Source organism: Colias philodice, chromosome 11 (assembly GCF_061535455.1).
Source record: "Colias philodice isolate Cphi_HAF_F1 chromosome 11, ilColPhil1 Martin Lab GWU primary, whole genome shotgun sequence".
Lineage (NCBI taxonomy): Eukaryota > Metazoa > Arthropoda > Insecta > Lepidoptera > Pieridae > Colias > Colias philodice.
This window is the reverse complement of record NC_143096.1, coordinates 5,302,157-5,314,590: the sequence shown is the minus strand read 5'-3', so window position 1 is coordinate 5,314,590 and position 12,434 is coordinate 5,302,157. Positions and strand designations below refer to the sequence as shown.

The following is a 12,434-nucleotide window of genomic DNA, read 5'->3' as shown; positions in this document are numbered from 1 at the left end:
AAATGTATTATAGATATAATGACTCCTAATGAATAAGATAAATTGATCGGGCGAAACAAAATATAATTGAGTTTTAATGAAACGCCAATTTTACTAGGAATTAAATGTATGTAATAAAATAAAGTAAAATATCTCTATGTTAAGTAATGTAAATATATCTACGAATTATTTTAATTATATATTTGAAAGATTTAAAAGAACAAGTTTTAATAATTGATGAATAGTTTCCGGTTTTTGTTTAGTAAATATCATATTATTTGTCCGAGTGTCTAATTATCCTGTAAATTATGAAGAAAATATATATTATTTGTGCCAAATTGACATTTGTTTTATTTTTATAAGTATGGAATTACTCACGCATAAACAAATATTCATTTCAATTGAAAAATAATAATCAATAGCTTGCTAATTATTCTGACCTATTTTTCATAACTTCGAAAGAATCGGATGTGTATAAAATTACACATACTTTTGGAATTTTGTGTGCTTTTATAATTTTTACTTTTTTTCTTCTAATACTGCTCTGAATCTGACCTGGCTCATATATTTTCTAAGATTGCTGAAAAAGTTAGACAAAAAGACAAGAGTTGACACAACTAATAAACATTAAAACATACGTACTTCGTTGGGATAAAGCATGAATATTTTCGTAAAAGTAGATAGCAACGAAGGATAGCATGTAACAAGTATAGTCTCATTTCCCTTTTTCTATTACAAAACTTTGCAATTAATAAAAAGGTTTACGTAATTCGATATCACAGTACAAAGGTCACGAATCATAGGGTTAATTATAACTTATGACAAGTTCATATTTGCACCTTCATTAATTATAACATAACCTTGCAATAGTTATCGTAGATTATATTGTATTCTGAAGATCGGTTTACCTCGACCCAAACCTCGCTAACCGGGCAAACCATATTAATGTATTAATAGCATTCATGCAAACAATACATTATACAAATAAAATACAGTTTATCTCTATAGTATTCAGATAATAATAGTATTTAAAAATAAATCTTAATGTAAAATTTTCATGAGAAATGAATGCAAGTAAATTGTCAATGTACTGTGTCTAATGCTTCAATGGATGGTAAATATATACACTATACTATATGTATATAGAACATTATAAAAATCTTGTTAATGAGAATAATGAGTTGTGACATTCGTACACTCTATCAATTTAGTACCCACCATATCATTTGACGGCTGAGTTGTGTAAAATTGTCTACATTTTAGAGAGAAAATATGAAACTCTACGCGTTCATTTTTATTTTCAATTGTGTACATTTTTCCATGTCTTTGAACTGCTTTTGGAATTCATGTAAATATACAAAATTTTCAAGTAAAACTCCGTATAACTGTATAAGGGGTGATATCAGGGATTCTGCTGTAAAGCTTGACGGTAAGTTATTTAATTAAATTGTGCGTTAATTAATTGCTTAGGGTTTTCTGCGGACCTTGATGGAGCTATTGTTAATTACTTACCATAAATACTCTACGCAATCTAAGTCGATGGCAATCTATTAATTTGTTTGTCTTACACGATCATAATGTAATAGTTAAATTATTGCAATTTATGCGCCTTTTTATAAAAAGAGAGAATTTAATTACCTACTTTGATGTAATATATAACATAAAGTAATTAAATTGTCTTTATCTTATCGTGCTTTAAATGTGATTTAATTAAAAAAAATGTTGTGTGGTTTTATGAAACCACGGTAAAAGTGAAACTGTTCGAACGGTTCCGAACACTGCTTTGTGTAGCGCATGTCGCGTGTCGGTCGGCTGCCGAGTAGGTATACCTACTCGGCAACCGCGATACACGCGACATGCGCTACACAGACCAAAAAGTTTGAGACGATGTAATAAAAGTTTCACTTTAAAAGATACCTACCTACCTATTAAATATTTTAAATATAAATTTTGTGTATAAGTTTTTGGAAACTTAGAATAAATAGTACCTACCTAGTAGAATAGAAAATTAGTACGTTCTATGTTCTTTGCATTGAAACAAATGGAGCATTTAAATAAGTGTACAACAGTAAATACATGCAAGTAATTATAGGTACTAAGTAGGTTTATCAATTAGTATAAAATTGATGACTGAATTAAAATATGTCCATGTGGAATGCATTTGCCTTATATAGTAAGGCCACTAGACTAGAGGAACGATATTGCGTGATAACATTTATATGGACAATTCCTTACGAGCATCAGATGGACGGTGGAATTTTAAACATACACAAGTTTACTGATCTCGAATAGTTTATATCCCAAAGATATTTTTGAGTTGATGGGAATGTGTTAATAGTTGTATCTAGTTGATGTAACATGAAGCCATAAATTAGTTATCAACCTGATAAATGCATAATCGGGCCCGGATGTATGTTCTACACATGCCTCGTTATCATAGTGATAGACCTTTTTTAACATACAATTTTAAACTATTACAATATTTTAAATTCCGCATATGACGTTAAAATGTGTAGCGTGTTTCATAACAATTAAATATGAAAATATTGAATAACCGTAAAATATTTTCTAAGATAATGATTAAATTTTTTTAGTTTTATAGAGACGAGACTTTCATCTTAACAAAACAATGTCATAATTTAATATTCATTCAGAAATGATATTTTTATAGCTAAGTTTTATAGTATATCCCGTGAAATAATTAGTTTGTAAACTGTACCTCTACAATGGTAGAGGCTTGGTAGAGGTGTCTATAGCATAATATTGGATTTTTAAGGATGTGAAGTTATTAGTATTTGGACAATAGTAAGGCACGGCAAGCGAAGTCCAGGAGCAATTTATAGCATCCCTATGAAAGACGCAATACCACTTCGAAATAAAGTTAAATCCACTTATGAGAAAGGAAATAGGTTTATGTGTGCACAAGATGTGGAAAACTTGATTAATTGGCAAATTGACAACGAATTGTTTGAGAAGCCTCAAAGCTTAACCAGAGAGGGCTATCAAGAAATGTTCGGGATTGGAAAGAGGTTAAGAGAGGCCTTTATACAACTGTTGGACAACGTGGAAAATGCAAGCTATATTATACGATCGGCGTATGGAGATTGGGTTGAAGATGGCGTGCCCGGTTTCGTTGAAGGCTTGTCGAACAACAAGAGTATGGAGATTCAGTATATGGCTGAGCAAAATGATAGTTTAGCGGTATGTTATACGTGCATCATAGTTTGTTTAAAGTTCGTTGTATCGTGCATATTGCGGAAGAATTTCTCAGTTTATAAATCAAATACAAATCCATAAAGAGCTTTCATACATATGAAAGTCCTTTAGATATATTTTCTATCCTTAAATATTGTGACGTTACTATTGTTGTACTATAAAATTGATAAGTATGTTCTGAGTAGCAATTTTTTTTTGTTATTTATTGTCCTATGAATATGTGTGCATAAAAATCCAATCTGTATTACAGGTTTATTATAGATGTCCCAAGTACATGAAGGAAGTTCGAAGAAATATTGACACATATAACGAATTTAATACATATCTTGAAACGAAAGAATACCTTGCAGTAAGTAGTAAAATGGCAAAAATGATAATATTTTAACCAAAATGACATTCATAGAATATAGCTAACATTAAATTGTTTCAATTTCTGCTATAAATATAAAAAAATCTCGAATACAATACTCAATAACAAAACAAAATGTATGATACGAAGCAGATGAAATGTTTTTGAATATTGATCCACCATACGTTTCAGGCAAAAAAGAGAATAGAAAATTGAGTTGGCGCGGAGCTTACAAATGATAACATTATGGGCTTCTATGACCTTTGTCGGTATGCCTGGTCAGCCATCGACAATAAACCAAGTCCCTGGTGCGCTTTATTCTCAGTAAAAGACCTTGAAATTATGGAATACGGCGGGGATTTGAGACATTATTACAGGAACGGCTTTGGCAATCAAATTAATATACGAATGGGAGAGATTGTCCTATCTGATCTATTCAAGAAGTTCGAAGAAGCAAAAAATGGAAGTGGTGTCAAAATTGTGGCGAATTTTAGCCACGCTACCATGATGGATATGGTTGTATCAGCTCTCGGAGTATTTAACGATGAAATGCTGCTCACGGGTACATTTCGTAACGTGAATAGAAAATGGCGTTCTTCAAATGTATCTGCATTCGCAGCGAACTTAATTGCAGTTTTGTATAGGTATTGTCTTTTAAATACAATAAATGTTTAATACTTGCTAATTGAGAAAGCTGGCCGACCTAATTGGCACGTTGGATTGACCTTGTTTTTGTGCCAGTAGGTGGATTTCGAACTCTAGTATTGGGAAAAAAAGTTGTGATAGTTTTATTTCTCGTGAATGCATGTTCTGAGTGCGATTACGCAGAATTTGCTTTGTGTTGTTACTGGAATACAAGGGATGTTTACGATAGAAATATATTGGTTTGGATATTTCGCTTTAGTGTAACGATAAATTTAATTTTGATATCGTATTCCTTTATTAATATAATAGTTATAAAATATGTAATTTTAAAGTTGAGTCCAGTATCCTTGCAGGTATTTCGCATTTTTTTCATTTATCAATCTCCTGAATGATACCTATTCTTTTAAGTTTCGGGAATCAAACCCTGCTCCTCACATTTCTACGTTAGATATTATGTGAAATACTCAATATAATTAATATACTACGAATGTAACTGATATGATCACATTTAATTGATCTGATAGAATGTGATGATTAATTGTTATATTGTGGGGTTATTTTGCCTACTTCCATTAATAGATCAATGGTTATAGCAACAGGGGGAAATACACTTTCATACAAATGTGAGACGGGTAATGTTACACTGTTTACATATGTAATCCCAGCCTATGACATTCTCTATTTATTGGTATTTATATTCATATGATCAAAATTTGTTTGCGTAGTGAGAATTCCAATTGTTAATTGAGCACCTAAAAATAACGTATCATAATATTATTAATAGAACTAGCAATGCCCTGCGGTTTCACCCGCATAGATAGCGATATCTTTACAGTGAAAAGTCTACTATAGGTCGGACATGAAAATCACCTTTACCCCGTCCCGCACTACGGCCTTTTTTTGCACGCCTCATAAGCGCAAAACATCTGATTTTTTTTTTTGTTTTAGTGGGAAAATCTTTCATAGATACCCACGGCCTCCAGGGGAGGGGCCGTGGGTTATGTCGGATTCCTACCGACCAAAACCCCACTGTGTTCCGTCAAGACGCATATTGGTAGAATTCCTCCGTGACCCCCGCACTACGGCCTGCTCGAACAGTATACCTACCTACTATTTTCTGTAGATTGACACTTTTAAATTCGTTATATCTTTTGAATGGAATATCCAATTCTTTTCATTTAAAAAGTATTTTGCTGGTATTGAAACAGTCTATAATAAAACATCATTTAATGGGATAAGGATTAATATATGTGTATGGATAACATGGTTTGATTACTGTCGGCACTTCTATTTACTTTGAAAACGTAAAAAAGTTGTTGTAGTAACATAACTACTGAAGATGGACATATGGTATCGCGGACTTTCTTGTAGATATTGATCCATTCTATAATACTGTAGAACATTTTTTTGTTCTATCTTCAATAGATTCCGCAGCGCACGCGATGACAGAAGTTTTATTGAGGATTTTTTTACACCTTGGGTTACATTATTGCATTTTTGGTAAGGATCTCTAATTTTTTTGAAAATGCAATATAGCCTATGTTGCTCAGTAAAGATGCAGCTTTCTAATGGTGAAAGAATTTTTGAAATCGGTCCAGTAGTTTTTGCGTGAAAACCATACATACATACATACATACTTACATACATACTTACAAACTTTTCCTCTTTATAATATTAGTATAGAGTATAGATATATAATATATAACATTTGGGTCTTAAATGTGTAATATTAACTGTCTAGTAGAGAAAGGACGACATTATTCATCCTAGTTATTGAACTAAAGTAACCCTATTCGAATCAAATCGTCAGTAAAACCATTATGGGGACAAGTTAAATAACATCCCTTTTTTGCTCACAAATGGAGGTCGTTAACAATTTTCATAAATTTACAGATGCGGAAACGTTTACAAAGTGGGATTTTATTTAAATGAAGAGCTTTTAACATCAATGTGTGATAACGGAATATGTTCGTGGCAAGAATTTGAAAATAAATTGAAACCATTTCTAAACGTAACGCTTGATAATATGTGTTATTAAAAACATGCAATTGTGTTTTGTAAAAACGAGGACCTGAAGAATTGTGAGAGAAGCTTTTGTATCAAAGTATAAACTCATCCAATTATAGCTTTAGTGGTTTTATCAAATGCAAGTAACATTTCGCAATAGCAAGTTGAAAATTAAGAAATAATAGAGCTCTCGAAAAGCCTGGAGGAAGTCTGAAGAGGAGACACCACCGGGAGACACATATTATAAGTAACATAATTCTTCAAAACTTACTTGTAACATTAACTCATACTTTTTTGTGACGATTGCTTTTATGATTTCCCTTTGTGTTCAAAAGAGGTTGTACTACACATAGAACCAATGATAAACGACTAAGAAATTGTGGACCTGTATGAGACGAAAGCAATCGACCGGTTCGTCAACTCTCTTTCTAGCCATTATAATTATGTACGACTTGTCCTTGAACCTAGTCAAGTTTATACTTAATAAACTAATTTATGCATTTCAAGTGTTTTTTTGCCGATCCTCTTAACATCCACCAAATTTATAGCCAGCGATCAATATTTGTTTTTATTTTACATTAGTTTCTCAAATGCTTGATCGAATACTAATGGTAAGGCTTCCATTTCAAGATTATGCGCTCTCTGAGTTAGACATCTCATAATAAAATTAAGATGAAGATAATTTTATTTAATTTGCTCCTTTGTTGCTTAGTTAATTCTGTAATTTCCTACTATTGTTACTGGAATACGGGATGTCCATATAAATATTTATCGAGTGAAACTCCTTATAATTTAGTAAGAGGTGATATACGCGATTCAGTAGTCAAATTAGAAGGTAAGATTCAATGAAGTTATTATATCTCATAACTTGAAACTTTTCTGCTATATTAACATAACATTGTAGGATTTCATAAAAATCGACATTCATATTGACAATCATGTCAGTATTAAAATTAAATTGCAATGCATACCTGTTTTTCTCCTTCGAGTGTGGTTAATAATAGTTTTAAAAATAAATGGATTTTTTTAATCAAAATTTCATGCACTTTTCATCATATTCTTAAACTCTGACTGTAGTATTCAGTTGAATAGTTTATTTATATCTTGCTGCAAAATTAGTATTAGTAAATTAGTTTCTCGAAATGACAAGTCGCTAAAATTAAATTTGGGTCGCGGTATCTGGTCGGATCTAAATTAATCAAAGTCTCGGTTATCAAAACGTGAAACCGAACCCCTTATATTATACGATATTGAAACTGAGCATATTGTTATGACCATGTTATGACTTATGATATCTATTAATAGATAGTCTTATTTGCAATCATTACTCGATCTGTCTAAGAATTTGTCTCTCGTACATATACTTTGATTTTAATATACGAGTAGTTGTAGATATACTTTATGATGTTGCGAACAAATCGTTCGAAATCGCAATGCAAATTAATTTTTGCAATCCATTTTATTTATTGTTATGTGAATAAAATATAAATGTAAATATTCTGCCTCGTCGAACAAAAAATAAAAATACTACATTTTTTAGGTTGTGAACCTGTAAGTGTCTGGGGAATATACAGACATGGGAAAACATATCCCGATCTGACTACCGGTAGAGCTATGAAAGAAGCAGTATCTCTTAGAAAATACATATTTTCGAGTTACGAAAAGGGACACAGTTCATTATGCGCTCAAGATGTGGAAAATTTACGCAATTGGGAATTTGACGGCAAAATGTTTGAGAACAAGGAGGATATAACTGATGAGGGTCGCAAAGAAATGCTATTTCTGGGGAAACGCTTGAGGGAAGCGTTCCCTGATATTTTGAATGATGTGCAAACAAGTACTTCAACATTTAGATCTGCGAAAGGCCCGTGGTTCGAAAATAGTTTAAAGGAATTTGTCAAAGGATTGGGACTTAAAAATGTCGCTATTGATAAGCCCAAAACGGGATATGATGACATTGCTGTAAGCAACATTAAAAGATTGAGTAATTAGTAAAAATTAAATTTAAGTTCATGATATATATTTAAATTTAATTTTATTTCAGCCGTCAGCTACTAGTGAAAAGTCTACGAAAAATAATGTTGTCTTGGACGTAGAAATGAGTAAATATCTAAACACATCAGACTATCTTGTTGTAAGTATATTCTTAATAATAAATCATCTATAATTTTAAAAAACAAATAAAAAGTAATGGTACTGTAGCCTTCTAAATATATATTTTTTATTATTTTAATAACAACAGTGCTTCACAAATTTATGTACAAATATATTTTAAACTTCTATCTACATTCTAGATACATAAAAGTTTATTTGTATGTAGGTTAAGGATCGTATTCAGCGTCGAACCGGGATCGATTATGTGCTCACAGATGACAACGTTACGGCTTTGTATAATCTGTGTCGCTACACGTGGTCGGGGATCGACGGCAAGGCGAGTCCCTGGTGTGCACTCTTCACGAAAGACGACTTGCAAGTTTTGGAATATGAAGAAGACTTGAGACATTTCTATTCAAATGGTTATGGATCTCCCGTCAGCGCACTTTTGGGAGGCGTGCCTTTAACGGACCTTTTTGGAAATTTCGAGAAGGTCAAACTCGGGGAAGGAAAGAAGTTCGTGTCGTATGTGACTTATGCAGAGACTCTAGAACAAATTTATACCGCGCTTGGTCTGTTTAAAGATAACAGCCCGTTAACAGGCACAAAAAGGGACCCAGACAGAAAATGGAGGACCAGTGTTATGTCTGTATATTCAGGAAATTTCTTAGCAGTATTACACAGGTCGGTGCAAAGATTATTTTGTTAAAATTACAAGGATTACGAACTCGCTCGAGCGTATTAAAAATTAAAGCACTCTATGATATTTTTAAAGCTTCTTACCACGTTTTAAATTTCTCTCAAATTTAAAATTACTCATTTTTCATACACTCGCTGTTCTAATTATAGTTGGATGTTAAAAATTGTTTGTTTGTTTTTATATATTATTATTTATGTATGAGTATTAATTATGTAATATCCTACTAAAGTAAATTCCCATTTGACACTTTTTTTATGTCCATATCTCTTGTAAAATGAAAACTTAATTCAATAAAACAACTTTTTAAATTTATTACTCCACTAATAATCTAAATAACAATTAAATTTGCAGATGTAAAAGTGAAAGCCAAGAGGATGACTACAGCGTTGTTTTCTACATGAACGAGGAGCCTATAAGATCGTTATGTGGAGACGGCGTGTGTTCTTGGCAGGAATTGAAGTCGAAAACAAATTGAACTCATTCACTGCGGACCTCATTTTTTGTGAATATCTGCCCTAAATCTTTTACTGATCGTATTGTATCAGTGCTGTGTGTAGGTTATGAAATGAAATAAATAAATAAGTATTAAGTTGTAGTTTTTTTTCTCTTTAATTTACCCAATAACAATATAATAACAATGCAATCTAGGTATGTAGAACAGATGGGTTCAAAATGAAAATTCAGTAAATTCTAATATTCAATAACTACCCTACATTATGTTAATTTTAAAATTAATACCAATACAATTATCCCTTTTTTGGACAGTCAGGTAAAAAGTACAGGTGTAAACAAAACCAAAGCTCGATGACTTAATGTATTACTACAAAAAATTTATAAGTACCAACACTGAGCTTAAATAAACTGACATATTTTGTATCACTTAGCAGATGCTAAGTAGCTATAAAAACCTAATGTTTCCACAAAGGCTCAACTGTGAACAGCATGCAAAACGAATAGAATACTTTTTAGAGAAAAATAAACATTTTAAACCACAGTTTAACATTTGTTCAGGTGACTCTCACAAACTGCAGCTACATAGGTAGTTGGTACACGAAATGTGTACGAAAAACAATTAAAGCGCAACCGTCGGCTTTTTACAGTTTTTGTATGAAATGTAAAATAAAAGATTGTTTATTTTATTCTCATATTACCTACGTAAGGGCGCTGACAAGCACCGGTGCGCTTATAAGTTTCCAGCTTTCTTTCTGAATACGGCCTAAGCATTGACAACATGTTTTGTTACAAGTAAGTAATTATTTATTTAAAAAATCTTAACTGATATGCAGTTTCATCAAGAGTTATCAATACAAAATATAAATTATACTAATTATCACTCAATTATTTATAATGGTAAACACATTTGAAATGACTTAGTATAAAAATAATAGCGGCTCAAGTATAAAATTGCCCGAAAACAACTTTATTACCAAAAACATGTTTTATCCTTTAGAGTTGAACGTTCTATAACAGATAAAACAGATTTGGTTAGTTGTGAAGATTGGAAATAAATAATAATACTAATACTAAGATGAAATGAAATGATAGAGTTTGACTCGTGCCAATCGCTTGTGTACGCGGTCCGTGCGCTGTTTGGCTCAAATATGTGATTTTTCAAACCAGATTGTCCATCAACCACTTATCTTACAAACATATGAATTACTAATAATTTAAGGAAATTTTATTGTCTATGTAGTTAGTTAAGAGTTTTTTTCAATTAATACAGTATTTCTGAATACCATCAAGATAACTGATCCGATGATTACTTGATTTCACTTTTAGTGTCAATTTCGAAGCTAAAAATATCTGAAATTGCTGACAGATCTAACACACAATTATTTTTAACTAACTGCAAAAATCCTTATTAAAATAGTTAGTTAAAAGATTTTTTTATTTTGGACTCCTAACTTACGAAATTAAAATCCGAACAATGTGAATTTTTTTAGAAATTATAGTCGACAAAATTATTATTTTCACCAAGATATTTGACTTTAATGAATATAATTTATACATATTGCAATAAAAGAATGTCTTACTTATAAGATAAAATTTAAAAAATCAACTAAGGTACCTCTATTATTTTTCTACAATTTTTTTTAAAGTACTATAAAACACTGCGCGCGACCCGATTAAAATCAGTCAGCAGCGAGCCTTTCCAGAGAGGGGACATGTTGCTCGGCGCTCTCCTGTGGACCTATGCTGTTGATTGTAAAAGGATAGCGCAAGCCGCGATCTATCGTAATAGATCGCGGAGTTTTTGACTTGCGTTAAATAGAATATGCGCTCTTAATACATATATATAAATCTCGTGTCACAATGTTTGTCCTCAATGGACTCCTAAACCGCTTAACCGATTATAATAAAATTCGCACACCATGTGCAGTTCGATCCAACTTGAGAGATAGGATAGTTTAAACATGTAGGTACCACGGGCCAAGCCGGGGCGGACCGCTAGTCATCTTAATATATATAAATCTCGTGTCACAATGTTTGTCCTCAATGGACTCCTAAACCGCTTAACCGATTATAATAAAATTCGCACACCATGTGCAGTTCGATCCAACTTGAGAGATAGGATAGTTTAAACATGTAGGTACCACGGGCGAAGCCGGGGCGGACCGCTAGTTTTATTTATATAGAAATTTACAACTAGAGTAAAATATACTGTTTATAACAAGAATTATTTTTAGGAAAACATGCTTGTTGATCTTGAACGAACCTTCTTACATGTAATAACATAGAATTTGTAATTCAATTTGCTGGAAACAAATTAAATATGTACAATGTGTTTCTCTTGGGACTCAAAAAGCTGGCTGACTATTTACTAAATGTACCTGCTGGAATTATCGTATACAACAAAAAGAAGTTTTGCTTGTTATATTATATTCTATTCATAGTTGTGTCCACCAGGATTTCAGTGGCTTTCAAACAAGCAACGTATTAAATTGCACAAAACTTTATGTAAATACCATGGACGTATAAAAAAAGACGGACGGTATATCGCCTAAACATTGAATGAAGCCTAGTAATGGCGGCGAAACTTCCATGTGTGTGTGCCATGTTGCCATGGCAACAGCTGTCCTGATGACAATGGCGGCTGTATTTTTTTCTATAAATTTTGCCGTAATAATTTTGTCATTAAAACATAAAAGAAATAATTTGCTTCCCTGTGGAATGTAATCCCTTGTGTTCGCAAATTGTTCTGTTGCGACACCATTTAACCACGCAAGACGGCATTTTAAATATTTTTTGTGAAACAGTGACGCAGTTAATCAGTCGGTAGTTCACGACGTAATGGCGGCCGACTAGCTTACTATGGTGAGAGTGTGTGCGTGTTTATTGTCTTTACACGATCGCTAGCTTACTATGGTGGCTTCACGTTGTTTGTTCGTAATACGGCGTCCGTCTTTTTTTATACGTCCATGGTAAATACATACAAACAGACTT

The 12,434-nt window shown here is 32.3% G+C and overlaps 1 protein-coding gene and 1 pseudogene across 2 annotated transcripts; both read left to right on the top strand.

The window, feature by feature from the left end:
- The first annotated feature begins 1,109 nt into the window (after positions 1-1,109).
- On the top strand, positions 1,110-6,718 carry LOC149484566 (multiple inositol polyphosphate phosphatase 1-like; annotated as a pseudogene). Its single transcript, XR_016316290.1, has 5 exons — positions 1,110-1,408; positions 2,756-3,180; positions 3,446-3,544; positions 3,737-4,188; positions 6,083-6,718. The product of XR_016316290.1 is annotated as a multiple inositol polyphosphate phosphatase 1-like (transcript).
- A 91-nt stretch (positions 6,719-6,809) lies between these two features.
- Positions 6,810-9,579, top strand: LOC149484565 (multiple inositol polyphosphate phosphatase 1-like). Its single transcript, XM_089700358.1, has 5 exons — positions 6,810-7,031; positions 7,737-8,158; positions 8,241-8,330; positions 8,517-8,974; positions 9,342-9,579. The coding sequence occupies exons 1-5, from the start codon at positions 6,869-6,871 to the stop codon at positions 9,463-9,465; spliced, it is 1,257 nt and encodes a 418-aa protein (XP_089556484.1). The 5' UTR covers positions 6,810-6,868; the 3' UTR covers positions 9,466-9,579.
- The last annotated feature ends 2,855 nt before the right edge of the window (positions 9,580-12,434 follow it).